This window comes from Equus przewalskii, chromosome 29, assembly GCF_037783145.1.
Source record: "Equus przewalskii isolate Varuska chromosome 29, EquPr2, whole genome shotgun sequence".
Taxonomy (NCBI): Eukaryota; Metazoa; Chordata; class Mammalia; order Perissodactyla; family Equidae; genus Equus; species Equus przewalskii.
The window spans coordinates 17,517,064-17,544,653 of record NC_091859.1 but is presented as its reverse complement, the minus strand read 5'-3'; the positions used below and the strand labels follow the sequence as shown (position 1 = coordinate 17,544,653).

The window sequence follows — 27,590 nt, the reverse complement described above, 5'->3', positions numbered from 1 at the left end:
TAGTGTCAAACTTTCTATTGAAGGCTGTAAACGAGGCATCGAGTCACATCTTTGAGACTTTGTTTCCATCATAGAGCATCTTTTTCAAAGCAAATTTTACCTGGCTAATTGATACTTCATTTAAAATGCTTAATATCTTACTTTTCATATCATTTTATGAATGGCTATAAAATTCATCAGTATCAATAAGAATGATTTAGTTAAAATCCTATGTGGTTGACAAAATCATATATAAGGCAGAATTTGTTAAGTTTATTTAAAAGCTTAAGGTTAAAAAAAACAACTTAAGGTAGAATAATTGTTTTCATAGCATACTGCCTGTTTCTATACTCTTTAAAGATTCGTTTTAGTTCAAATAAACAATTTGTAATTGAAATAAAATTTTTCATCACCACAAAATAATCCTTAGGTCTGATGTATTTCTACCTTCAGTCTACTTCATGCCCAGTATCCTCAGATTAAGAGATAGAGCTAAGGGATGCTAAGTTAGAGATCCTTGTTCTCTCTACATAGTGGCTGAGTTGATTTATAACACAGGTGGTTTTAACTCTAAAGATATTATGACCAAAAGAACAAAGATTGATATTTCACAGATTTGCGAAAGAGTGTGGCATTTGCCACTATTAAAATACAGTTAAATTAACCACGAACAGATTCTGGGAGTTAATTATTTGTTGGGAGCATGTGCTTACTAAACTGAAGGGTTACCATCCAAAGGTGGAGCTTGGTAGATAAGCTCTCCAAAGACCCTGAAGTTCACGGGAACAATGATCATGTAACAAGACCACAAAATGACTGACAAGAAAAGCCAACCCACGATCAAGGGCTTTAGGGGAAAATAAATCTGTGTTTGATACACCTTCAAAACAGATTCCAGCTTCCAGGATAATATGCGTTATAACTGCATTATACAGAAAAAACCCAAAACAAACACTTTGCCACAGACTTACAGGCTAATAATCAGCAAGATAACTGGGGCCGCACCCTCTCATCTCCTCATTGGTAATAATGACAGGCACCAGTAATTGGGGGCCTGCTGTGCACTATGGTAGGAGATCATTCTGTAGAACAGCCAATTGAATTCTCACAAAAATTCCATGAAAGATGCAAGAAAACTGAGGCACTGAGAGCTTAAGCAGCTTGCCCAGTGATCTGAAGGATCGAGAAGAGGAACAAGGATTAAAATTCAAATAGCGATCTTATAAAAAGAAGTTTATAGAAACATTTATTAAATATGCTAAACCTATAAGATAAGATCCGCTTCACCAAGCGCAGCAGATGCCAGGATTTTCCAGCATAACTTCCCCTTCTCCCTTCCGTGTTATTTTGACAGAAACTTGCTCACAAATATATCAAAGACAGAAGAAAGTGAGAACAATTTTCAGGTGTAGATAAAGGGGATGCTGTATTTGATAGTAGCATTTGTTTCTAAAATGTTCCTGGCCAACCAAGAATCAGAAAGAAAATTATGATTATTATAGCCAGTTGTATCCTAATACTTCTGAGGGAAAATAAGAACCCTTATGAAAGCAGGATGTGAAGAGGTGATTGTAACAAAACATAACAGGAAAGATCTTTAAGTTGATTATGAACTTTTCACCTTGGGACATCAGGGCAAACAATGATTTTAAAAGTAACCAATCAAAAAGCTACCTCTGTGTGTAGAGCAGTAAGATCAAAGTTCTGATGAAAAATAGTCATTTGTGTCTCTTATCCAGGACCTACAGAAAAGAAAGGAAACTGAAATGCAGGACAATACATTATAAGCATATATAGAAGGAATTTGAAGGGGTAATCATTGTTATCTGGAGTGGTTGGATGAATATTATAGAAGGAAGGGGTTATGGATGTGCTTTAAACGATTGTCAAAATGGAAGGAGAAGGAAATGAGTAGGCAGAGTATTCCATGAAGCATAATTATATGAAAAGAAACAAGAAGCTAGGAATAAGCACAGTATGTTCAAGGGACAGTGTAGATCAGCATCTTTTAAAAATATGCACAGTGTGGGCCGGCCCAGTGGCATAGCGGTTAAGTTAGTGTGCTCCACTTCGGTGGCCCCAGGTTTGCCACCTCAGATCCCAGGTGCCGACTACACATCATTTATCAAGCTGTGCTATGGCAGACGTCCCACATATAAAATAGAGGATGGTGGGCAGAGATGTTAGCCCAGGGCCAGTCTTCCTCAGCAAAAAGAGGAGGATTGGTGGTGGATGTTAGCTCAGAGCTAATCTTCCTCAAAAAAAAGTAGGCACACTGTTTACATGCATAAATGGCACGTGATTTATTTCTAGACTGAGACTCTTACCAGCTTGTTCTTGGTTTAATTTCACCATGAGCCACCTTGAATAAGCCATTTAACTTTATTGTATTTCCGTTTCTTTACTTATGAAGGAGGGAGTATTGGATTAGCTTAGAAGTTCCCTGATTTCTGGGACATTAAATTTTTTTGAATGTTGAACAAGTTAATTTCTTGTTAAGGTCAAAACCAAATTCAACAAAATAACAACAACGTGCCATCTGCTATCAGAATCGTTTTTCAAAAGAAGGTATATTTAAAACGGGAGCAGGAGCTCGTCTCAGAAATACGTGTGTGTGTGTGTGTGTGATAATTTACATTAAAACTAACCAGGTCACCCTCATTTTTTTCTGATTTTGATATAAACTAATAAGAACCTCATCCTAGAGTCTACCTGACCAGCAGTTGGGAACCATAGACTAACTGATATTTAATAGTCCTTCCCTTTGTGACATTCTAAGGACTCGTAACTGGGATAATTTCCCGTCATACTCTACCTAAGATTGTTGAGCAAGCTAGTTAACACTCCAATGCCCTGTCTAGTCCTTAAACGTATGGCATGTTATTAGGTCTGATGTCAGAACAATTCTTCTTGGGGATACAGATAGATATGACAGAAAAAATATCTCGGAAAGTAGGAGAATTGTCTTCCTGTCTGCATTTTGTCACTCCTAGCTACATGAGCTTGTTCATTTCATTAAACCTTTTCTAAAAATCACCTGGAAAAATGAAATTAACATACTGCCTTACCTACCTCACTGGATTGTTGTAAGGTAAGTAATATAACGTATTTTAAATTTTTTATAAGCTGTAAAGCTACATGAATACAAAGTTTTAATAAAATACTGATATGTGAAATCCCCCAAATGGATATGAATTTACTAGTAATTCAGGGGAGATGTTAGGGTTATGATTTTAATCATTAAAATGACTCTTTAAGAACTAAACTGAAAAAATCACAAGCTTGAAGGCTTTTTTTATGCTAAATCTTCAGGAAAAAAATGCATATAATTCATCCCACGTAGTTTCTGTTGTTATAAAATTCTAGGATGACAACGTAATCAAAATTGTCAGCCATCCAGATATATCATGTTTTTCTCTCCACATCTGAAATTTATCTGCACTTTGGCATTGAACCAATGTTAAGAGAGCCACTAGAATTGAAGTCCAACAATGTATAAAAGTAAGCCTAAGAGGAAATTAAGACATTGACAAAGAAGCCCACGAAGTAATGATGAAATGTAGGCGGTTAACTTTTTTCCAAATGAAAGGAATTGTGCCTTTTCTTGGTTGGAGAATACTAATTATCAAAGATTTGGCAGAAGTCTACCGCTCCTAATTGCGTGAAAGTAGCAAACTGACATTTCTGCAAATGGCAGCGATCCTGACTAGATAGCGCAGTTCAATATCCTCCTGCACGGGAGCTGCTTTAGTGGTTTGCTGTCACTGAAAACGCTTCACTCTTGTTATTTTTCTTAAACTCTTTCTGTAGTGAGTCTTGGAATACATGTATGCACGTGTAGAATCACCTGCATTTTCATATTTAAATTTATAATGATAGTTGATCACTGAATTGCGAACTAGACTTTTTTTCCACAATCAACAGAGCAGGGATCACATGAACAAAATATTATTTGGAAAGAACTCAGAAGCAGGTAATTTCAGATATATTTTCTGTAATTGACATGGAAGATGTGAAAATAGGAATGTAGCTATCATAATCAAATTTATCACTATACCTTTACATAAGATTAAAAATTGGAAAGATATCTTCCCAACCTAGTAATTATTATATACCATGTTGTAATTTTCTTTTTAACTGAAAACTATAGATTGAATTATATTTTCCACGAGGAAGTGGACAATTTCTATCTTGTTCCTGCTGTATCCCCAGGGCCTAATAAATTGATGGTGCCTAAGAGGTATTCAATAAAGCTTTGTTGAATGCATGAAGGAGCGATATTCAGCACTTCAAGTCTCAGATATGATGAAGTTTAAAAATATGTCCGGTTTATTTTATGCAATCTTAAAATATAGAAATGATCAGATGAATTCGAGTTAGAATATCAAATACTTTTTTTCTCGAGGAAGATTAGCCCTGAGCTAACATCCGTGTCCATCTTCCTCTACTTTATATGTGGGATGTATGCCACATCATTGCCTGACAAGTGGTGCATAGGTCTGCACCTGGGATCCAAACTGGTGAACCCTGGGCAGTTAAGTGCAAACTTAACTGCTGCGCCACCAGGCAGGCCCTAGAATATCAAATTTTTGCTTAACATTCTACATCAATATGGAACAAAGCCAGTGGAAGAGAGAAAGGCAAAAGGCTATATCATTCAATATTTTTCTCCATTACCATTCATAATGATGATTTATTTAATATGCATACCTTTTGAATAAAAACAGTTCATCTTTATATATCTAGTTGAATGACTATTGAAATGTTTTTCACTTCCATAGAGCATTTGGTTATTCACCGTGTTTACATTTATAAACTAAAAACAGTAACTCAGTTAGTTAGACCTAAATTTAAGGTCCAAAAACAACGCTTCACAGGATTTATTTTAGAGAAGTTACACTAGCAAATTTATTTTATTTTATTCTAAGTAGCCACATATCTATTGGTCATAAAATATCAATTAAAGTTACATTGTTTTGGTATTCCAATAAAAACTGAAAGAACTATTCTCCCAAAAGTTTGACTAAATTTTCCAGTTGTTGACACAACAACTTGCTTGCACGGTCATATAATTTTAATTTTAAATGTAGATCTGTGACAGTGTTAGATTTATGAAGAGGATTTTTGATGATTTGGCTAAAGCTCTTCCCTATTGACAGGATATTTATGTAGAAAGGCATAGATTTATAAATCACTCATACTTAACACTTATCAAAAGAAGTGCGTACTTTCTAATACAAGAACAATGAAATAAAACCCACTGTGTACTGAGAAATTTGAGCCACACCCTAACAAAACACAAATTCTCCCCTCATACAAAACAGTAATTACATGGGGCAAATAATGTGTTCCATTTATGATTTCAAAAACATTGTTTGACTTGATTGGAAAAGATAAAAGATATTTTCAACTACCATTGATATATTTCCTAGAAGAAGAAAAATATGTTAGGGTAAAAATATGTTGTGGTAAAACTATCGTTGCAACATTGACTTCTTTGTAAACACAACCTTTGTGATTCTCTGGCCGTGTGGCCCATTTTACTGATTGCTTTTCCTGTGGTTCTAGGTCTGGACAAAGTGCCCAAAGATCTTCCCCCTGACACCACTCTGCTGGACCTGCAAAACAACAAAATAACCGAAATCAAAGATGGAGACTTTAAGAACCTGAAGAATCTTCATGTAAGAATTTTTTTGGGGGGGTTGTTACAAGATCTGACTCAAAGTACGTTTTTAAAAGAAAACTTAGTTAAGGCGAGGAGTACTATATGGTAATTAATAAGCACATGAGTGTTCATTAAATTCTATTTTTGAGAGTGGTGAAGGAAAGCATCAAATTCGTTAATTCCTAAAAAATCATCCCGTTTTCTTACACATACCCACCCCATATATCTTTGGTATTTGCTTCATAAAAAAATACTTTATATCTTAATCTTCTCTCATGTTTCATGAGTAAAAATTTTTATCTTCCCAATTAGTTGTACTTCAATAGTGGAACAAAACACAAAATGGATTGATCTTAGAATGATTTTATTTCTTTGCTTCTTTTGTTTTCTTTCATTCATTTTCTGAGAGGCACAAATAACCTTGTAAAGGCTCAAAGATTGGCACTCAAGAGAAAAAGGGATAACCATCTATATTTTATTTAGTAAATATAATTCGATCTTCAAATATGTAAATATTATGCATGCTGTATCCTTATCTTTATCTGTTTTTATTGTAATTTTTGCTTACCTCTACTTCATTATAATGTAACACACCCAGTCTACCAATCAGGATTCCAGCAGAAAAGAGGTAACACTCTCAAAAGAGTTTCACAGAGGAGACTTTACTGAAGTGACTATTTACAAAGGAATATGGGAACCAACAAGGCATTGGGAAACATGCAAACCCACAAGGCCTGAAGAACTAGGGAGCCCCAGAGCCCTGGAAGAGCTGGGGAGCTATAGTCCAACCTCCTGATTTCCTGCCAGTGTCTCCTATGGTTGAACCTAACTAGACGTCAGAGGACAAGAACATCTGGGTGATGCAGGCCCCAGAGGTCAGCCTCCTAGGATATAGGAGATGGTCCAAAAGGGCAAAGAATGAATATGTCTTTAGTTGGGAGAAGGTGTGTTATAAATGGAGAATGACCAACCCAATCAAGTAGGGTTAAGCCTTGCTAAGGAAGCCTTCTCTAACAGTAAATGCATCTTCTGTTTGCATAGGGCATCAGAATCCTGATAACATTTGTCATGTCCTCCAGCTCTCTACCTGTGGGATGATAATGATATGGTGTCCCTTCAAAATATCAGTGCACATTTAGTGTAAATAAACTGGACTTCAGTGTCCTGAACAAATACTAGAAGTCTCACTCTATCTTGTTCTACTCTGGTAGGCTGCTCTTAAAGTATTGAGTCTGATCCAGGAAAAGGCATTTTAAGAAGGGCATTAACCTTTGAGACCCGGAAATCATGTCTTATAGGCACAGTTGATAAAGAGGTGGAAACACAAAAGGAATTTTAAAAAGTCACAAATGACATATTTGAAGGACAGTGTTGGAGATGAAGAATTGAATTTACTTGCTTCAACTACAAGATGAGAGAATTGCTCTATTGACAATTGAATGGGAATTTCAGGGAAGCAGACTTTTGTTCAACACTAAAATGCAATGTAAAAAATTAGAATTTTCAGAAAATGGAGAGGATTGCCTAGTGATGGGTTACCTATCTGTGGAGATAAGAGTTCACAGCTTCTTATAAGGAATATCATAGAAATACCTTCTTAAAATTGGGAGCACATGCATAGAAAACTCTAATTTCATGTCCATTTCTTTCTCCTAATCATTATAGAAAATAATTGAGGGTATATATAATAAGAGTAGGCAAGACATAGTAAAATATAAATATAAAAAATAAATCAAAATCATCTGGCTGCTACATATTAGAATAAGAAATATAGATACAAGGTAAATAATTTAATGTAAAAGTAAAATAAACTAGTCATAATGTACTATTGAGTTAATATAACCAAGATAAGACTTAGTTATGAACTTTCTGACAACCAAGATGAGAAAAGCAATAAACATTTATCCATTAGGAGGAAATATACCAGGTTTTTTAAAAGGAAGCAAAGACTTGTTCCTTAAGATTTTAAGCTTTTCCATAATAAAAATAATAACACTTAATTTATTGAAGGGTCCAACAATATAAGTACAATATGCTATAAGTAGTGAGTGTTATGGGCACCAAGTAAGAGAAAAATAAGACATCATCCTACATCAGGCTACCAGTTAGTGTTTTGAGAGACTATGAAACAAAGTCGTCTTAGAGGATTAGCATACTTTTGAAAAGAAGAGAATAAGAGGGCTTTCCATGAAAGAAGAAAGGAAAAGCAGAAGAAAATAAGCAACAGATAAATAAAAATACAAGCTGGTTAGAGTTAAAGATACAGGCTCCGAAACATGGAGGGTAAGGCTGGAGTTAGAGATCTTCAACCTTGGCCCAATGGGATCCATCTCTGCTGACAGGACACAGGGCTGCAGCCCACACTCCCTTTCTCTGTTTTCATGTATGGTTTCCCTGGGAGTGAGCTGATGATGACACCAATAAGGTCTGTCAATTACTATTTACACTATCGTTGGAACAAGTTTAAAGAGGTGATAATAAATAATGAATATCATTACTTTCAATAAACTAAAATATTAAAAAGCTTCATGTTATTTTCATAACTTTACCTTAAAGCTACTTTTTTAAGGAAGGAGAATTCTCATACTCTAATCCCAACTGCCTGTGTATTTAAGTGTAATCTGAATAATTTGTTTAAACTCTTTATTTCCTTAAATAAGGGATATCTTGTTTCTGTGACGTTCTTATTAAATCTGGGATTTGTAATAACGTGTTCTTTCCTTTCCGAAGTCTCAATCTAAGTATGTTTTTGGGGAACTGTCATCTTGGCAATCTCTTTCTTTCTACTTCAAAGTGTACATCGGAAGAAGAGAGTGAGTTTATTAGAGCTTCCAGCCATTCAGAGGATGTTAAACAGCTATTTTTCCTCTTACTCTTTCATTCTTGATCATTTCTATCCTTGTTATTTGGCAAATGAACATCATAATTTCAGCCGGGAGAGCCATACTTGAATGAGAAGGAAGGAGAGAAATGAAAAGTTAGCGAGGATTAAAATAGAAAGGATTTGACCAAAAGTTCTTTTCTTCTCAATAATTTTATTAATTTACAACTCTGTGGCTCATTATGAGTGGTACATGTTGCATAAGAGTAGTTTTATATCCATATATAGTAGGAAAACTACATAATTATTCTATAAAATAATTGGAAGTGGGAAAATGAAGTATGGTAATGCCAACTTTGAATATTTTTCCTTTGAATTAAAGCTTAATAAATCTAGTAAGGAAAATTTTTAAATTAGAAATCACTAAAAATTTTTTTCAAAGATTGAATAATAGCAAATATTTGTGTAGCAATTACTATACGCTAGGCAATGTTCTTAGTACCTTAGATATATTAACTTATTTCGTCCTTATTACTATTCTTTGAGGTAGATACCCCTGAGAACTCCTTCATATAGACGAAGACACTTAGGCACAGAGAGGTTAAGTTACTTGCTCATAGTCACACAAAAAATAAGAGTCAGAACTTGAGGTCTAAAGTCAGAAGCAGTCCGGCATGAGTCTATGCACTAATAATTGCCTATAAATATGATGGTAACTATAAAAGCCCCTAAAACAATATCTGGTATAGTGAAAGCCCAACATAAAAGTAGCTTTGGAGAAAACCCTATATATTATGTCAAATTTCAACATTTAACCTAAAATAAAAACAGGTTTTTCAGATGACTTTTAATACATTTATTTATATCAAGCTTTCAGAACTTTCTTACCTACATGGCAATTGAGGATCTCTTTTGCGTTTATAATTAAGCATATACATTTTTGAATGTCGTTTAATGACAAAAGCCCTCTCAACCCTTCCTTCCACTAGCTCTGCCTTTTACTCATTTCCCAGACATTTTGCCTGTGAATATTAATTTCCTATGATCTTAACCTTCCTAAGTTTTACTTTCTGTAATATACATTGGAATTTCTTAAGATTTTGTTTTAATCAACCAATGCATCTTTTAGGATTAGTTACAAGATTGTGTTATGTGTAATAAGTTTTAATTAGTCAAATATTATGAACTGTATAAGAGTGTACAGGGTTAATTAACCAGCTGTCACCTTCAGAAAATACTCTTGCTTTTCTGAAACTGGAAGTTCTCACTGTTCTATTATTGTAACTCCCTTTTTGCCCCTCTGCATTTTCATATACGCATAAAAGTGTACTACAATAGAAAATGCAAGCTTCTCAAACTTTGATAAAATTATCTTGAATTCCTTAGGATTAGTTGATAAGGAGTCTTAAAATAATAACAGTGTGGTTATGTAGACATACAGATCATTGGAAGAGAATGAGGCAGTCCAAAATAAGTTTACCAATAGCCATAGGTATAACAGTAGTAATGAATTAGAAGTAATTTCCTATATTAGGAGAACTCAGAAACAAAAATTTAAAATTTACCAAAAATATTAGTATGTTCGACTATATAAAACTTTTATATGTAAAAAGGGCAAAAACAGAAGAAAAATACATTAAGCCTCTACATATTATATAAACTATATCTTTATTCTGTAAACCAATTATTAAAACAATGAAAATGAGAAGTATTATGATCAGGCAATCCTTTTCCTCCAAAAAATACAGTAAATGGTAGGAAAATACAAGGAAATTTGTTTAACCATTTAAGTAGCAAGGAAATGCAAAGCAAAGCAATGAGCTGCAAAATAATGTATTAATTTGGCAAACTTTTTGAAAATGATTATATCTAAATTTGTGTGGTTGCAAGAAATTTTTACTTTCTTGCCACGCTTTTGTAGTGGAATTCATGACAACAGTCAACGAAGATGGGCATTTAGGTTGAAAAGCTGGTTGGGGGATGGATGCCTGTGTCATTGGATTCTTTTCAGGTATCTTGAGTCATTCTAGTAATTTCAATGCTTTTAGGAGTATTTATTGTTTAAAAATTAAAAGCATATAAAGTCTATATTTCGCCGCATTCCTTTTTCCTTTATTCCTGATGTTCAGGTCCTCATACACTTCTTATGTGAAGGGATCACATCTACTTAACGTTTTCTGATTTCTTGCAATTTTGCAGATTTCTCTGTGCGTCCCCTGGATGGAATGAATAGACTACACACTTGTTTTATGTTTGTGTGGAAGGTTTTGGAACTAGGAAGATATTGTTTTTGTTCACTATCTACAGGCGTTGATTCTTGTCAACAACAAAATTAGCAAAATCAGCCCTGGAGCATTTACACCTTTGGTGAAACTGGAACGACTTTATCTGTCCAAGAATCATTTGAAGGAATTGCCAGAAAAAATGCCCAAAACTCTTCAGGAGCTGCGTGTCCATGAGAACGAGATCACCAAAGTGCGAAAAGCGGTGTTCAATGGACTGAACCAGATGATAGTCGTAGGTACAGATATTCTTATCACTCTGAGACCAGGATTCAAGGTTCACCTTAAGAGATCCCAAGTAAGCTTTAGCCGCAGGAAGGTAAATTAGCTAGAATTTGTATGTCGTAGGGCGTAACAGCAGCAGGGCCAGAAGGAATGGGATTTTGAATCTGTGACTGACAACGTTTTTATTCCCTGTCCTTGAGGATCTGAGAATGTGGAGGAAGCCCTAGGATGAAGTTATCCAACTGCACGCTCAAGACACCATTGAATTAAGTAGCGCTTAATTAGAGATATTTAAGGCTATCTTTCCTATGGTGGGATTTGTTATATTCTGAACACCTGTAAGTCATCTGCTTTAAAAAATGTGTTAAAATGTTTTGCTATAGGTGTGGTCAAAAATTGGAATTTTATAATTGGCTTAGAAGATGCTAGATTCAAATTATTTAATAACATTTTAACGTATCTTGGGAAAGTAATAGTCATAATCAGTGTGGTGTGAACTCTTGCTTTTGTTGATTTCTGGGCAAACCTGTGTATATACCTTAAATAATTTTGTTGTTATTGTTTTCGCTACTACTGCTTTTTTAGGTTTTTTGTTGTTGTTTGTCTTTTGTTTGTTTTAATAAGGGAAATGTTTATCCCATTTTGCTATCCCTTTGAGGAGCATGTCCTTTAATTTCTCTTTTGTTTTTCAGTCAAACTGTTATTGACCCAAGTTTCTGCTAAATTCCTTGTTGAAACAGACACTACTCTGACTTGTAATATCCTAAAATTGTTCTCTAAAAGCTTTGCACTTATTGCCTTTGTAGAACTGGGCACCAACCCACTGAAGAGCTCAGGAATTGAAAATGGAGCCTTCCAGGGGATGAAGAAGCTGTCCTACATCCGCATTGCTGACACCAACATAACCACCATCCCTCCAGGTGATAGAAAACTCACGAGAGCAATTTGAGAAGCTAAATCCAAAGCCTCAAACATTTAAAAAGTTCTTTCAGAAATTGTTTTTTTATTATTTTCAGTAAATTCTCTACCTGTAGAAGTGTTTCTAATGAGCGTGGGTGATGACTGGGCCATCCAGAGTCGCTGTAGAGATGGCTAGACTCTCTTACCTATAAAGTCTCTTCTAAGATGCAACAATGCCCAATGATTTTGCATTATAGAATTGTGATGTCACAAAGAAAAAAATCGTTATTTAAAAACTAGAATGCCTTAGTAGCACTTTGTAAAAAAGAAAAAGAAGATACATGGAAGTACTTCTGAAATTAGCCAGTTTTTACTTTGAGTCTCCAATCTTTTGGTGCATTCCTTTCTGTCTACGACATTCCAGTCATTACCATCTGGATAAGAGGAGCCACAATGGCCATGCTCTTATTTAATAGTGGTGGTGTGTGTTGTAGAGTGTGGGTGTGGGAGTCTGTTTGCTTGAGTTAAAATTATCACTAATTTGGTTCTAGGAACTTGGATGAATTATTCAACGTCTATGCCTCCATTTCCTTATCTGTAGTGTGGTAATAATATTAATATCTACCTCATTGCATTGTTTTGACACTAAATAAATAATTAGTGAAACATGTGGCATGTAGATAAGTAGTGGATTGATATTGTCTTTTATTATTCATTAAAAATGTTTCTAACACTCATTTTGCTTAGGTAAAGTCCTAAACACTGAAGACAGGGCAGCAGATAGAATATACTCCCCGCCTTCAAGGAGCTTGTTGACTAGAGCAAAGCCAGATGAGTAAAGAGCAATCACCCCACAGTCATGGGGGTAAGGTCGCTGTTCTAAGGGCTACCCCAGAGAGGCACATAAGCCAGTCTTTGTGAATCAGAAAAGGCCTCAAGGCACCAAAAATAAATTCCTCTAATTTTCGCATCTTTCCCTGCCCCAGGTTTTTCAGTCTCACAAAAGCTCCTCTATATTTTCCAATTTTCCCTTCAATCTGGCCATTTCTCAACTTATACATCTCATTCTTAGACTGCAGGCCAAAATGTAGATATTCGCCCCCGGAAAGCAATTATCCTTTATTGTGCTTCCACAGAAAACTCAACTTCTTCAAGTACGTATTCCATCGAATGGTTTCTTACCACCCTTTGCTCTCTCCACAGTCTTTTTGCTACAGAGGATGTTTTCAATGCTCATAATAGCAACTGCTGGTGTAGATGGATTAGACAGGAAAGATGATAGAAAACAGATTCGATAGATAGACAGATGATAGATAGATACAGATAAGGAGAGAGATTGATTTACAGTTTATAAAGCACTTTCATGTTCGGTCTCCAACTCATAGCAAGTAACAAGTGATCATTTTTTAGCCCAGTGCAGAGATATATACATACATATATATGTATTTTTAAATATATTTTGTTTATATTTTAGTATATTTTCATAATATATTTAATAAAATGCTTATATTTTATGTATTTTTATTTTATATATATAGATATCTTGCCTAAAGCCTCAGAGCTGCAGGAGGTGAAGTCAAGTAGCCAGAAGTTAAAGTCCCGGTCTTGTCCAGGATTTTGTGCTGCCAGATGACTTCCATTAAGCACAGCCTTTGATTGTGCTGTCTCTCCTAAGGCATCCTCCAAAACATCCCTCAGGAAAACATCTCACCACTGAATGATCTGTTTTCCTGGCCTTGCTTATGTCTTCTCTCTATCCTAAGTGTTCTTTTCTCATCATCTCTAGCTTGCTTTTATTTACTAGACACTTCATAATATTAAAATTATAGTAACTAAATTTTATTAAGCACTTGTTTAGAACAAGATATTATACCAAATAGATTTCTTTGTATGAATGGATTCTTTTGTATGAATCCAAAAACATTCCTCTATAGTACTAATATCACACCTGTTTTATGAATAAGGAAAATGAGGCTTAAAGAGAGGAAATAAATTGTGACCAAGGTAGGAGCTAGGAAGCAGGAGAGCTGGGGTTGTGCTAGACTGACATCAGAGATCCCGTGTTTGACCATTTCACTCTGCTGCCATCGTAAGCTCTCCCTCCTGTGCATATTTATGCTTGTGGAATGAATGAGTCTTCCCTCCCTAGGCTGAGACTCGTATGCATGAACATCATCACCTTTCAGGAAGTCTTCATTTCCACATGTTGTCTCTTATTGCTGATGGAAATGGAAAGGGAGTGGAGTGGAGTGGAGTGGAGAGGTTATAAAATTACTCTCTCAAGTTAGACCAACCTGGGTGAGAGAACTGACTCAGCTATTTATTTATTCTGTGACTTTAGGCTAATAATTTCACGTCTCTAAAACCTCAGTTTTGTTGTCTAGAAAATGGAGGCATTAGTGACAACTATCTTTGGGATATTTGTGAGGATTAATAGATATAGTAAGACTTGTAATGCACACACGTAGTACTTGGCCCAAAGAAAACTCTCAATATATTTTATCTTAAAAATGGAAAAGGAAAAGAATTTAAAAAGTAACTAGAGTGTAGGCTCTTTAGCTAAATGCTACAGTGACAAAGGCTAAGGATGTTCTTTATAAATTTAACTCTCTCTGTCCTATTGCAAAGTTTTCTTCCAGAAAGTGACTTCTAGCTATAACTTTATTTTTTGGAAACTAAAATCCTAAAAGGGGAGACACTTAGAAACTATGTAAGGGTAATGGATGCAATGTTCATTGGTGTTCTAGAGATAGTACATTTAAAAATGATCTTTTCATGGTAAAGGGAAGAAAGGATGTGCATTCAATTTGCATTGTTGTATACTCACTTTACTTACAGAAGTATTTTTAAAAATCCACATTTATTTGGTCTAAGGAGACTCAAATGGTTGAAATATCTTATTCCAAGAGTGACTGTGACTTCCTGATATTTATTCATAAGAATAATGCAATTGTGATTTCATTTCCTTCAGTTAAGAGCATGCTATTTTCACTTCCTTTGGCCATCTGGGAGCATGTTACATTCCCTACTTAGTAGCTAGTTAACCTACAAAATTTGTAACTTTGAAAATCTGTTTCCTCATCTATGAAAGGGGGTTGGTGAAAAATAATTTATACATTGAAAAAATTAAATGAGCCAAGTTAGGAAAAGTGCCAATCTCAGTATTCAGCACATAACAGACATTCAGTAAGTAGAAGTTTCTCTCCTTAGCATCTCTCACATGAAACATGCAACCGTAGAGAAACTAATAGTCATTTTCAGGTCAAATATGGACTAAACTTCTACATTAAATAGACACTCTTGACAGAATGCAGTGGTATGCAATGAAAATTTCAGACCAAACATAACCTGTGATTTTCTACCTTTGTTCTTTATGGACAAATAACCAACACTTTCTGCCAACCAGATGTTACTTCTACATGTAACCAATTTGCTATTTTCTTTGTACTTGTCGCTATTCTTCTAAGTGGAAAAATATGCTGGTTAAACAGCTGTAGAAAAACATAATATATCCTTAGATGGCAGGAGGAAATGAAAATAAAATATTTAAACTTCTACCTTTCTACTCTTAAATTTTAAAAATCATAGCCATTCAGGAAGTACTATCCAGAGGTTTAGCGGGTACTTTGGATCTAAAATGATTTCCCCAGGTGCTCTACATATGGCAGAGTGCTTGATGGTAGGCCTCTCCACTCCTCTTGTGTAAAGAAACAGTCTTGATTTAAAAGGTCCAAGTAGCTTTAGCTCTTTCTACACATCCATGGTGCAGAAGTGTTTGATGTTTTTATGGCAAAGTTAATTAAGACTAAGGCCAACACAGTGGATCAGTGTTAGTTATTAACAATGCTCATTAATGAAATGCCTGGTTAGGTTTGTATGTAGGCTTAACTTATACATAATCTCCTTGTTATAGTTCAAATGCTCGTCTCCTCATTTTAGAGTTGTGATCTTTTATCAATGGCAGAGTTAGCCCATTAACAAAGGTGTAAGACGCTGGTTAGATGCAGAGTTTGACTTCAGTTCTACAAGCCAAAACTGTACTTCATGATAAACACGATTCATGTTTTTGTTAAAATCAATCTAGGAGAAAAGTAGAAAGGGCATATAGTACTTCCAAAAGCATGTATTATTATAAAAGGGATGAAGGAAAAAGATAAGAAGCAAAACTCATGAAAAAGCAAAAGCAAATCCTCTGAAACTTTTAAAAAACCGATGGCATGTGTCCTCATTGTCTTTCTACATTCTGTAATTACATTTATCCCCTCATTTACCATTTTGTATTTCCATATTCCAGGTCTTCCTCCTTCCCTTACTGAATTACATCTTGATGGCAACAAAATCACCAAAGTTGATGCAGCTAGCCTGAGAGGACTGAATAATTTGGCTAAGTAAAAATATTCTTTCATGATGTTCTATCATTACGATGGCTAGGTGTATTAGTGCCCACATGCTCAGAATTAGAAACCTGATGAAGTTTTGACTGTACCACATTTTTTTGTTGTTCTTATTTCTGACAACCTCAAACTTCAGCTTGCCCAATCAGTTATTAAAAAAAACAAAACTAATGAGTTTTGCATACACTTAGTATAACCACCAAGATCAGCCTTATATTTTGTGAGTACCATATTGCTTTCAGATTAAGATATATCTTATGTATAAGGTATTTGATTAAATTAGTATGTTCATTCAGTATCTTCTAACTTAGTTGCTTTAAACAAGATTTAATGCAAGGTTAAGTAAGGTATAAGACAGGGTCTAGAATTTGAAAATGCATTAAGATGAAGGCTACCAGAACATGGAAATATTGGGCATCCCACACTATAGTATTAGACTAGTTATGAGAGATTCTCCAACCTCTATTCTCTGAAGAGTTTAAAATGTCTCTGGACGTCGAATATAGACTAACAAAAGAAAAGTTTGTTGGTTTTTTTTTTTTTTCCTGGCCCTTCTTAACTCTTTTTTTTCCTCATAGATAATCGCTAGCGCCTGTCCTCCTTTCTAACCTAACTTCGATCTTCCTATGTTTCCAGTCTGGTTAAGTAATAAAAAGAGGACATTGCTGGCAAACTCTTTCGGTTGTCTTCATGGAACACTCTGGTCTTGATCCACACGTATTGCTGAGTGTTCTTACAGAGAAGCACAGTGTTATGCCAAATTGACTCACTCTTCTTTTTGTATATAAATTTCATGGTAGATAAATGAATATAAAGTATATTATTTATCTTTGAGAAATACTAAGACCAGATGGATGTATAATGCATCTTTCCTCATTTCTGTGGATGTTCTCCAATGACCCAGTGGATGGAGGAGGCTGAAGATGAGCATGTGCTTACTATAGCTACGATATATTAGCCACAGTCACAATATATTACCTTGGTGTTTCACATAAGAAACATTTTATCCAAAGTTATTTTAATTATAGTCTCTAAGGTAGACAATATTTTTCAAAATAGTGTTATGTATCATCTACCTTTCTTTGTTGATTAGGTCTCTCTAGATGCAGAAAAATCGAGGAAGACACTGCTTTGCTGATTGTGTAGAATTGTCTTTAGGACAGCTATCATTATTATTATTATTAGGAGGGGGAGGAGCAGGAATAGTAGAAGGGATGAACAATAGTCTAAAGTTTTAAATAGATGCCTTTTGAGAAAAAAAGTTTATTTTGTACTGAAAGTGGTAAGGAAATTTTGAGATTATGCACTTTAATATTAACATGACATTCTTGGTATCACATAGAAGCATAAGAAGCTAGTAAATTTGGAAAATGTCAATAGAAATGAAGATCTCTGTGTAAACGGATTTTGAATTCCATTCATTAACTTAGAGCAGATTGCCTCGTTGGCCAAGCAAACTTTCCCAACTCTTGAATTTATCAGACACATTTCTTTTTGGAATCAAGTCAAAAAAATCTATTAAACCATCAAATCCTTATGTTGTTTGCTCCTCACTGAAGTTGGAACATGAGAAGTATTTGGGGGCTGAAGATCAAAACTGTGAAAAGAAGAAAAAGGCAGAATGTTGTGGCAGGGCAAATATTCCAATTAGCTATTAGGAACAAGTAGGGAGAAAATAGTGTATGTCCCTCTGCAAAAATATGAACTAGTTTTCAGGCAAACTTCTGTTTTCTTATTAAGTATATATTATCATCTCCCTTACTAGGTGAACCATTCTTCAACAGACAGAATCATGGTTTTTGAGCCATGTGTCCTCTGCCCTGACAAGCCTAGAATAATATCTTGAACATAGTAGGTTCTTACAACATTTGATGGTTGAATATATAAATAAATCATTGAAAAAGTGAAATTTCCTTCAGTAAATTATTAGGAATGTTATATTCTAAGAAATGTATGAGCCCAAATTGAGTATGGGACTTGGAGTGTTGTAATAAACAGAAGACATGATTCTGAAATAGAAAAGAAAAAGCCAGAAAGAGGAGATGAATGCCTAAGACTGATGGAAAAACAAAGTTCTCTGAGCCAAGATGCCAGGTTAATAATCAATAGCTAAGATAAACTAACTGTGCTATTAATAGCCTAAAATCAGTAAACTTTAATCTTAATTATTCCAACAGCAAGTCATGATTAAAATTGGGAGACTTTGGTTATCCAAGGCAGCATCTAAATCCGCAAAGAGCTCAAAGATCGAAACTAGCTGAAGGCAAGCAGAAACCATTCTAAAAAAATGCCCAAGTCCCATCCATTGCATTTGAAGGAACCCAATGGCTTCCTCCTCTTTCTCTCCCTTGAGTTTTCTGGTTCTCTTATATTACGTTGTTGCCTCATCTCAGCATCCCCTCTCTGCTCTCAGGATTGACAGCACCCTGGTTTTGACAGAGATTCATCCCTAGAATGCTGAATGCACCAGCCTTGTCCCCAAGTCAACTCTGACTTTTGAATCTCATTTGCTATGAGAGGACATCATAGCTGCAGAACTCTCACTTGTTATACATTTAATTTAAAAAATACAACCCAAACCTTGAGTAGCATTGCATGAGAAATATCACAGTGGTCATGAAACAGAGATTTAGGTGAGAAATTAAGGTCAGAAGTCAGGAATATTGGCACCCGGCAAATTCTGACAGTATCAGATGGTCATTGATGAACTCTTTCAAACTAATGCAAAATGCTAATTCTGTTAACCTTTCTGGCAGGTAGGTTTATTGGCTCATTAGAACTTTGTACCTTTTATTTCCAATGAATAAATTTTCGTGATAAATGTACAATTAATTGATGTTCAATGTGACCAAAATGATAATAGTATTCCTTTTATTTTTTTTTCAAGTGAATTCACCACATTCATCATACATAGAAATGAATTCAACAGCTACTCATTGGTCATATCTAGCTCTGTGTTAGTACTGGATATACCATAAGACAGTCACTTTTCTCAAGGAAAGACATGCAAGTACACAGTCCCCTGAGTTTTACAAGAGGGTAACAACAGGATGCTCTGTGAGCATTTACTAGGGGTGTCTATCCAATCTGGGACTGTCAGAGGAGTTTTAAAGAGGGTAACTCTACATTGAAAGCTTAAGAACAAATGGGCTCTATCCAAGCTCAGAAAGTCTAGGAAAAGCACTCTAGGCAGAGGGAACAGTAAGTGCAAAAACAAAAACATCCTTTTCTATTGACTTGATTAGTCACACAACACCTGTAAGAAAGCATCCATGTGCAGGGTATGCATTCATTTCTGTTTTCTATTGCAGATTGGGACTGAGTTTCAACAGCATCTCTGCTGTTGACAATGGCTCTCTGGCCAACACTCCTCATTTGAGGGAACTTCACTTGGACAACAACAAGCTTATCAAAGTGCCTGGTGGGCTGGCGGATCATAAGTACATCCAGGTAATGCGATGCCGCTGTCTGGTGAGGAACGTCTGGGGAGTGAATCCTCCCCACCGGGATGCTAGGAGGCAGGAAGCTCTGCTTAGAAATCTTTTTGTAGACAGATGTTTTTAGTGTTTCCACATAAACATTCATTCTGGTTTGGGGAAAAAATACGTTTAAATTATTATTTTTTTAAATTAGGACAATTGCCTTGAACTTACTAAAATGCTTTCTTCCAGAATGTAGTATTTTTCGTGAATCAGGGTAGTTTCAAATCACAGATCAGTGTAACAAATGCATACTGGTTGGAAAAGATGATATAATTGGTGAGGCATAGATATAGAATAAAATAGTAGTTTTAACTTTTAGCCTCAGCAGATGTCATAGAGGTCAAGAGCTTATCTAGCAGTGTGACTGCAGTTTATCTGGCAGTGATCCACTGTGGTAATAGAGCTTTACAATCTGTAAATCTATAAATGTAAGGCAAACATTAGTTTAAATAGTGATAGCAATTTCATATATGACAACATAAGACTTCCATTGTTACCTTGAGCAAATAACACAAACATGTTATTCAAATTATATATTTTTTAAAAACTTCAATAATGTGGTCATCCATAGATTTTACATATTTGCTTATTTTATGTAATTTTTAAGTTTTCTTAAAGGTCACATTTCAATTGGCTGTTTTTCCCCACAAATTTACATGTGTACTTAGTTCAGTCATGATGATTCAGAAACTATACCCTGCCACTGACCCTCTCTTACAGATAAAACCAGTATAAAGTTGCTCTTTTAGTAATCCAGCATCTCAACTCTTTTGCTTGGGGTTCACAATAAATTTATCTTCTAAACTGCTGTCAATAAATTATTGATTTCTTTTTTTTATTGAGTTGTAACAAAAAAATCCAAATTAAATTGATATATCACAATTTGCGTTAGCTAGATTTCAATGAAGTGCCTGAATTATACGTATGAAGATGAAACTTAAAGACATTCGAGTTCATGCTGATTCTTTTTCAGTGGGTCTTTGGTTGTGGCAGAGTCGTGAGTAAGCAGAGTTTGAAGCCACAAGTAAAACCAAGATGCTCGGAAGCCCCATGGAAGAATAGTTATCATTGTTACTATTAAGGTTTTTGTTGCTGGTGGGTTTTTTGGCGGGAGAGGATTGTTTTTGTTTTTAGATCTCAGAATAAATCATTTTCACCTTCTTGATTACCGTTTTTCAGTCAGTCTGGACATATTACTGAGTTCATAAAATCAGTTTAGTGGGTTCATTAGGAACATTCATGGGATGGGATGGGATAGGATAGGATAGGTTAGAATAAGTTGAATAGAAAAGAAATATCACTATAATGGTAAATATTTCATAACAATTTTGTTTCATATGCACTAAACCTCAATATATAGTGTGTTTCTTACTGTCGGCCACAGAGAAAAAATTATAAAGCAGGTTATTTTGAAGGTTTTGTTGAATATCATCAGATCTCATGAGAATTGACACAGGGCCCCCATTTAGAAGGGCCTCACTCATGATTTTCCATCTCTAATTGGCTGTCCATGTAGCCATTTTACCTCCCTTCCTGCAGCTCCTGGGAATTTCGCCTATTCTACTTCCTTTTCTATAAGTATATAGTTCAATTGTTTTTACCAAAATTATGTAGTTGTTCAACTGTCACCACAATCCAGTTTTAGAATATTTCTATTACCCTCAAAATATCCCTCTTATCCATTTCTATTTGGTTCTCAATCTTATCTGCAGCCAATGGGAATCATTAACCTACTTTCTCTCTCTGTGGATTTGCCTTTTCTGGACATTTCATATAAATGGAATCACACAATGTATGGCTTTTGTGTATGGCTTCTTTCACTTGTCATAAGGATTTTAGGTCATCCATATCGTGGCATGTATCAGTAGTTTTTCATTGTTATTGGTGAACAGCATTCCATTGTATGGATATGCCACATTTTGTTTGCTAGTATTACACCTTTAGTTTACTGCAACTTCTGATCATGTTTTGAAATTGAGAGTGAAGGTCTTCTAATTTTGTTTTTATTTTTCAAAATTGTTTTATCTATTCTTGTTCCTTTGCATTTCTGTTTAGAATCAGCATATTATTTCTGCTAAAATAGCTTGCTAGGACTATGATAGGGATTGTGTTGAATCTATAGATCGATCAGGGAAGAATTTTCATCTTAATAATATTGAGTCTTCCAATTCACAAACATGGAATATTTCTCTATTTTATCTTCTTTAACTTCTCACAGCAATATTTTGTCATTTTTACTGTATGAGTCTTACAATTCTTTAACTAAATTCATTCCTAAATTTTGTATTATTGTTGATGTTGTTGTGAATAAATTGTAACTTTAATTTCATTTTTGCATTGTTGCTAGTATGTAGAAATTCAATTGGTTTTTGTTTGTAAATCTTCTATCTTAGTACTGTGCTGAAATTTTTTTAGTTGCAGTAAATTGTGTGCATTCATTTGGATATTCTGCATTCAGAATCATGTCATTTGTAAAGAAATACAGTTTTCATTATTTTTCATCGGAATCCCTTTAATTTCTTTTTCTCGCTTTATTGCATTGGCTAGAATCTCCAGTGCATGTTGAATAGAAGTGATGAAATTAGACATCTTTGCCTTGTTACCTATTTTAAGAAAGGGGTGAACAATCAATCTTTTACCATTCAGTGTGATGTTACCTGTGGGTCTTTTGTAGATGCTCTTTATCAAGTCGAGAAAGTTCACTTCTATTCCTAGTTTACTGAAAATTTTTTATCATGAATGTGTGTTGGATTTTTTTTTAAATGCTTTTTCTGTGTCTATTAGATAATCATGTGTTTTTGTCCTTTATTCTTTTACTATGGTGTATTACATTGATTGATTTCCAGTTAAACCAATCTTACATCCCTGGCATAAATCATGTTTGGTCTTGGTCATGGTGTATAATCCTTTTATATGTTGTGAGATACAGTTTCCTAATATATTGTTAAAGGTTTTTTGTCTATATTCATATGAAATATGTGATTTCATTTCATTTTGTGATGATTTTTGTCTGGCTTTAATACTAGAAAATACTGACCTCATAGAATGAGTTAGGAATCTAATTTCCTTTTTTACACAGACTAATACTTGCTTTATGTTTTGGTATTTTCATCTCTCACCTTCAATATTAGCCATAAACTCTCAAAAAGCACTTCTCCTCTTTCTTTCTAATCACTGCTAGGAAATACAGAATGGTAAACGACCACGAGAAATTTTCAAAGTTTGAGAATCATAAAAAAAGAAACTCACAAATTTTTTTGATTTTAATATTGCTTGTTTCTGCTTTTGTATGATATCTATTGTTCTCTTCTAAACCCTTTATTAAACAAGGCCCTTTGCACCAACATACGAGTGTGAGTGTTCCGATAAGTGGAACAATATTTCAAGTCATTCATTTTAAGTGAGCATCTCATGGATTTATAGCTCGTTTTAAAAATTGTTGCCTTAGCATTAGATTTTAGCCTTGGTTGTACGATCAAGTCACTTCTTGCCCTTTAGAATTCACATCTACATAATGGAAGTAAAAACTCATTTCTAAAGTGCTGTTTGTAAGTCGGACATTTAGTTTCCCTAAGAAAATCTATGAACAAATTATCATTATCCTAAACATAATCACAAAATATATTTCAGAAAAAAATTCTAATGAACCATAACATTATATTCATAGAGTAGAATTTGTAACAGAATAAATTTTTGTTAAAACTTTCTGAGTCTATTTATTCCAAATGCTGTGATACTCAAATATTTCGTAGAGTTTGTGATTCTTTATTTCAATTTTAATACTGTATACCCTCTTTTTCTTCACTATATATTACTTCCCCATTGTATAAAATTTTATTAAAGTGTGTATCATTTTGTCTTTTCCCTGAAAATATAATGTTTCACATAGGCACAATTTATGAAATAATCATGAATTCATTCATTTATGCATTCAACATATTTATGGATCACCTACTCTGTTCTAGTAGACACTAGAGATATGGTCATGGACAAAACAGAGCAGGTTTCTCTCCTCCTGGAGCTTTTATTCCATGGGAGGAAAATAGACAAAAACAAATAAATATATAATATGCTGTACAGTGATAAAAATTGCTATGAAGAAAAATAAAGAAGGGGAATTGGGACAGAGAAGGGCAGAATGGGATGGTCAAGGAAGACTTTTCTGATAAGAAGAAATGAAGTACGTGAGGCAGTAAGTCTTGCACGCATCTTGGAGAAGATTATTCTAGGTGGAGGAAATAGTGTGTGCCAACCTGAGGAGGGACTGTACTTTGTGTAGTAGAGGAGAAGCAAGTAGGCCAGGGGGGTGGGACTGAACAGTGAGGGGAGAGGAAGTCAGAGCAGAAGGATGTCAGATCATGTAGGATTTATAGGCCATTGTGAGAACTTTGACTTTTATTTTGCATGAGATGGGAATCCTCTAGAGTGTTGAGGCAAAGGAAGATATAACTTGGTTCAGTTTTTTAAAATAATTGTTTTATAAGCTAAAAAAAAACAAAAGAAAAGACTTTAGGAAGGCAAAAAAGGAAGCAAGGAGAATAATCAGGTCAACTTCAATAATCCAGAAGAGGTAATGGTGGCTTTGAACAAGGTTGTAGGAGTAGACACGGGAGAACTGGATTCTATGTGCATTTTGAAGGCTGAGCTAGCAGGATTTGTTGATGGTTAGGCAAAGAGTGTATGACAAAGGGAGGGTCAAAGATAATGACAATGATTTTAGCCTGAGCCTCTGGAATGATTGAGATGCTATATACTGAGTTGAGCAAGACTAAGGAAGGGAAAAACAAATTTAGAAAGGAAGAGAGAAAGCAAAAGTTTGATTTGAGAAGTGTTATGGTATTCAAACTGAAAGATGACAATACTAAAAAGGCATAAGGTATTTACATGAAGAGCCTCGATATATTTAGAGGAGACTAATCATTCTCCATTATTTCATTTTGCAGGTTGTCTACCTTCATAACAACAATATCTCTGCAGTTGGATCTAATGACTTCTGCCCACCTGGATACAACACCAAAAAGGCTTCTTATTCGGGTGTGAGCCTTTTCAGCAACCCAGTCCAGTACTGGGAGATCCAGCCATCCACCTTCCGATGTGTCTATGTGCGCTCTGCCATTCAGCTCGGAAACTACAAGTAACTCCCAGGAAAGCCCTCATCTTTATAAGCTGGCAACATCCCGTTAATGTCATTGCTCAAAAAAAAAAAAAAAAAAGAAAGCTAGATACTGGAAACCTAACTGCAGTGTGGATGTTTTTCCCACATGACTTACTATGTATAAAGCCAAATATGCAGTTTAAAAAATTGCCTACAATAAAAATAAATTTTGCCTGCCATATTTTCAGAATCCTTTTTTGAAGCTTTCTGTTGATGTTAACTGAGCTATTGCAGATATCCTTATTTCACTAAATGTAAAACTTTGAGTAAATATACATGTCAACAATTTAGTAAAGCTTTTCTTTTTTAACTTTCAGAAGGAATCAAATTGAAAAAGTATCAATCTTCTGTAACTCATAGAGTGGTTAGCTCTTTTAACAAAAAGTCAAATATCAAACTCTAACTCTGTATTAACCCCTGTTATTACTGGTAAAGCCTCATTTGAATATGTGGATTCGATACAGGCTATGTAAAAGTTTTGCTAATGTCATTATTTTGAAAAAAATAAATTCACAAATACATTCAAAATGACTATTGTATAAAAGTGTAATTGTAAATCTTCCCTAAGCTCAATTGTTTGAAGAGAGGAGACATTGCTTTCTTGATAAAAAATAGCACATCTTTTCAACTTCTCAGATATTTCTTTTACCCTGTCCTTCGACATTTGTGTATTATAATTTACATTATCCATATTCCATGTTAAGCGGATAAGGCAAAAAGTTGACTTTTTTTTTTTTAGACTATTTTATTGAGGTCACATTGGTTTCTGACTTTTTCTGATTGGTGTATAAAACTGATTTTTCAGTTACTAAGATGCTAAATCAATTTTAAAATTATCATGTGTATAATCAGGCTGCCCACCTGGATATTTCTATAATTTCCAGATGTGTTAGAAATATTTAGTGCCTTTAGTTAAACTTTGAGTTTTAGAAATTTTTTTCTGCAGAATCTAGAAACAACTACCAAAGCAGACCACTCAACAAGCTTGGGCAGTGGGCTGATTTACCAATAGTAGATATTTATCAGATAGTACATTTATGCTATCAACATCTAATAAGCAGCCATAAGAAGACTGTTTCTTCTACACGTTAGATGTTTTATAGTTGCAAATACCGAAAACCAAGTCCAAACTGGTTTAAACTATAAAGGGAAATAAAAAACAGTCCTGCTCTTAGATGAGCCATTAGGTAGACTGATTAGAACTCTAGTGAGTTTCTCTGTGGTTCTTTCAGCTTTGTCTTCCTTCATTACATTTCAGGCTGGCTGCCCTTATGGTTGCAAAACGTGAATCCCCCCCATTATTTACCCACTCAGAACACAAAAGGATATTAACACAAAATTTCCAGAAAAAGTCATGAGATTCTGTCTAATTGTTATATACCAATTCTACAACCCTATAGAGTAAATGAGTAAATATTATTATTATTCTCACTTTGCAGAAAAGTAAACTGAGGTTGGGAGAAATGAAATAACTTTATTGTAGTTAAATACCTGGTAAATATCTGGCACCAGAGCTTTCTCCTTTAGTATTTGTACAAGTCAGAGTCTGGAGGAATCCGAATTGACCCCAGAGCATTCAAGATAATTTAATGAAAGGACTATTATAGAGTGTACACAGACTTTACTGCATCAAACAAGGGCTGGTGAGGAGCCCAGAGATGGGCAATGCTGGGAAGCCATTTCCATTCATATGGTTAAATGGACAGGGGAAGAAATTGAGTTTCTGGAGCCAAGTTAGAGGAAGACTGTAGGATTTCCATGCTCAGGGAGCCACGTTCCTAGAGGGATGCAACTTCTATCGGAAGTGAGATAGTGAAGCAGGGTATCTACGTTTCTCTCCTTCTACTTCAGATTCCCTGCTATTTCATATCCTCCCACTGATCAAACTTAACGGGAAGACAATTATCAAGAAAATGAGAGAGATGAAGCCTCCTCCCGGGGCAGGGCAGAGAAGGGAGGAAAATGGATCTGGTCAGGGCACCTGGAGAATAGCTAGCCCAGGGCTATAATTATATGTGTAGGATTATTGAACAAGTCACACCAGCACAGATCAGCTTTCTAGTCACATTATATGTCATCCCAGGCACTTTTTCAGCACTCCAATTATTTTAGATCAGAGGTGACAATAAATAAAAAATATTTTGATGAAACTTTGTCAAATGATTAGCTGAATCTGGTTTTCCATTATGAAACACCAGGGTTTGTTTATAATGGCTATGACTATAGCAGAGCTCACTTATCTAAAGAAATAAGGTTAGTGTTAAAAATCAAAGCAAAAACAGAAAACTTATATTCTCAATATTAACAGGCAGTTAATTATGTATTATATGTAAACGACAGAAAACAAAAATAACATTTGAGAAATTATGAAAAATGGAGGAGAGAGATCTAAGTTACTGCAGTTAAAGTGACGTCCCATACGCCAGTTATGGTCTGAAATGTATAAAGCTTTGTATGAGCTATTTAATTACATGCTGGACTCTCATGAAATGATCACGTTAGTGATATCTATTCATAGCCTTGTATCAGGCACTGACTGGGAGAAGCTATTTATTGATTCAGCATATGCCATTCATTCATTCAATAAACTAGCACTGAATATATTATAGACATGAAATATCTCCTGGTAGAAAGATGAAAACAACAACAACAACAGATGTTTATTTCTGGAGTTTATTAAGTGCATA

General features: G+C 34.8%; 1 protein-coding gene across 2 annotated transcripts in view; it reads left to right on the top strand.

The window, feature by feature from the left end:
* Positions 1–24,965, top strand: part of DCN (decorin) — a 38,163-nt gene extending 13,198 nt beyond the window's left edge. For both annotated transcript variants that reach the window (XM_070599857.1, XM_070599858.1), the window contains exons 3-8: positions 5,548–5,660; positions 10,773–10,986; positions 11,779–11,892; positions 16,167–16,260; positions 19,578–19,716; positions 24,692–24,965. In XM_070599857.1, coding sequence (XP_070455958.1) covers positions 5,548–5,660; positions 10,773–10,986; positions 11,779–11,892; positions 16,167–16,260; positions 19,578–19,716; positions 24,692–24,886 — 869 coding nt within the window. In that variant the 3' untranslated portion in view covers positions 24,887–24,965. The remainder of the gene's footprint in view (positions 1–5,547; positions 5,661–10,772; positions 10,987–11,778; positions 11,893–16,166; positions 16,261–19,577; positions 19,717–24,691) is intronic.
* The last annotated feature ends 2,625 nt before the right edge of the window (positions 24,966–27,590 follow it).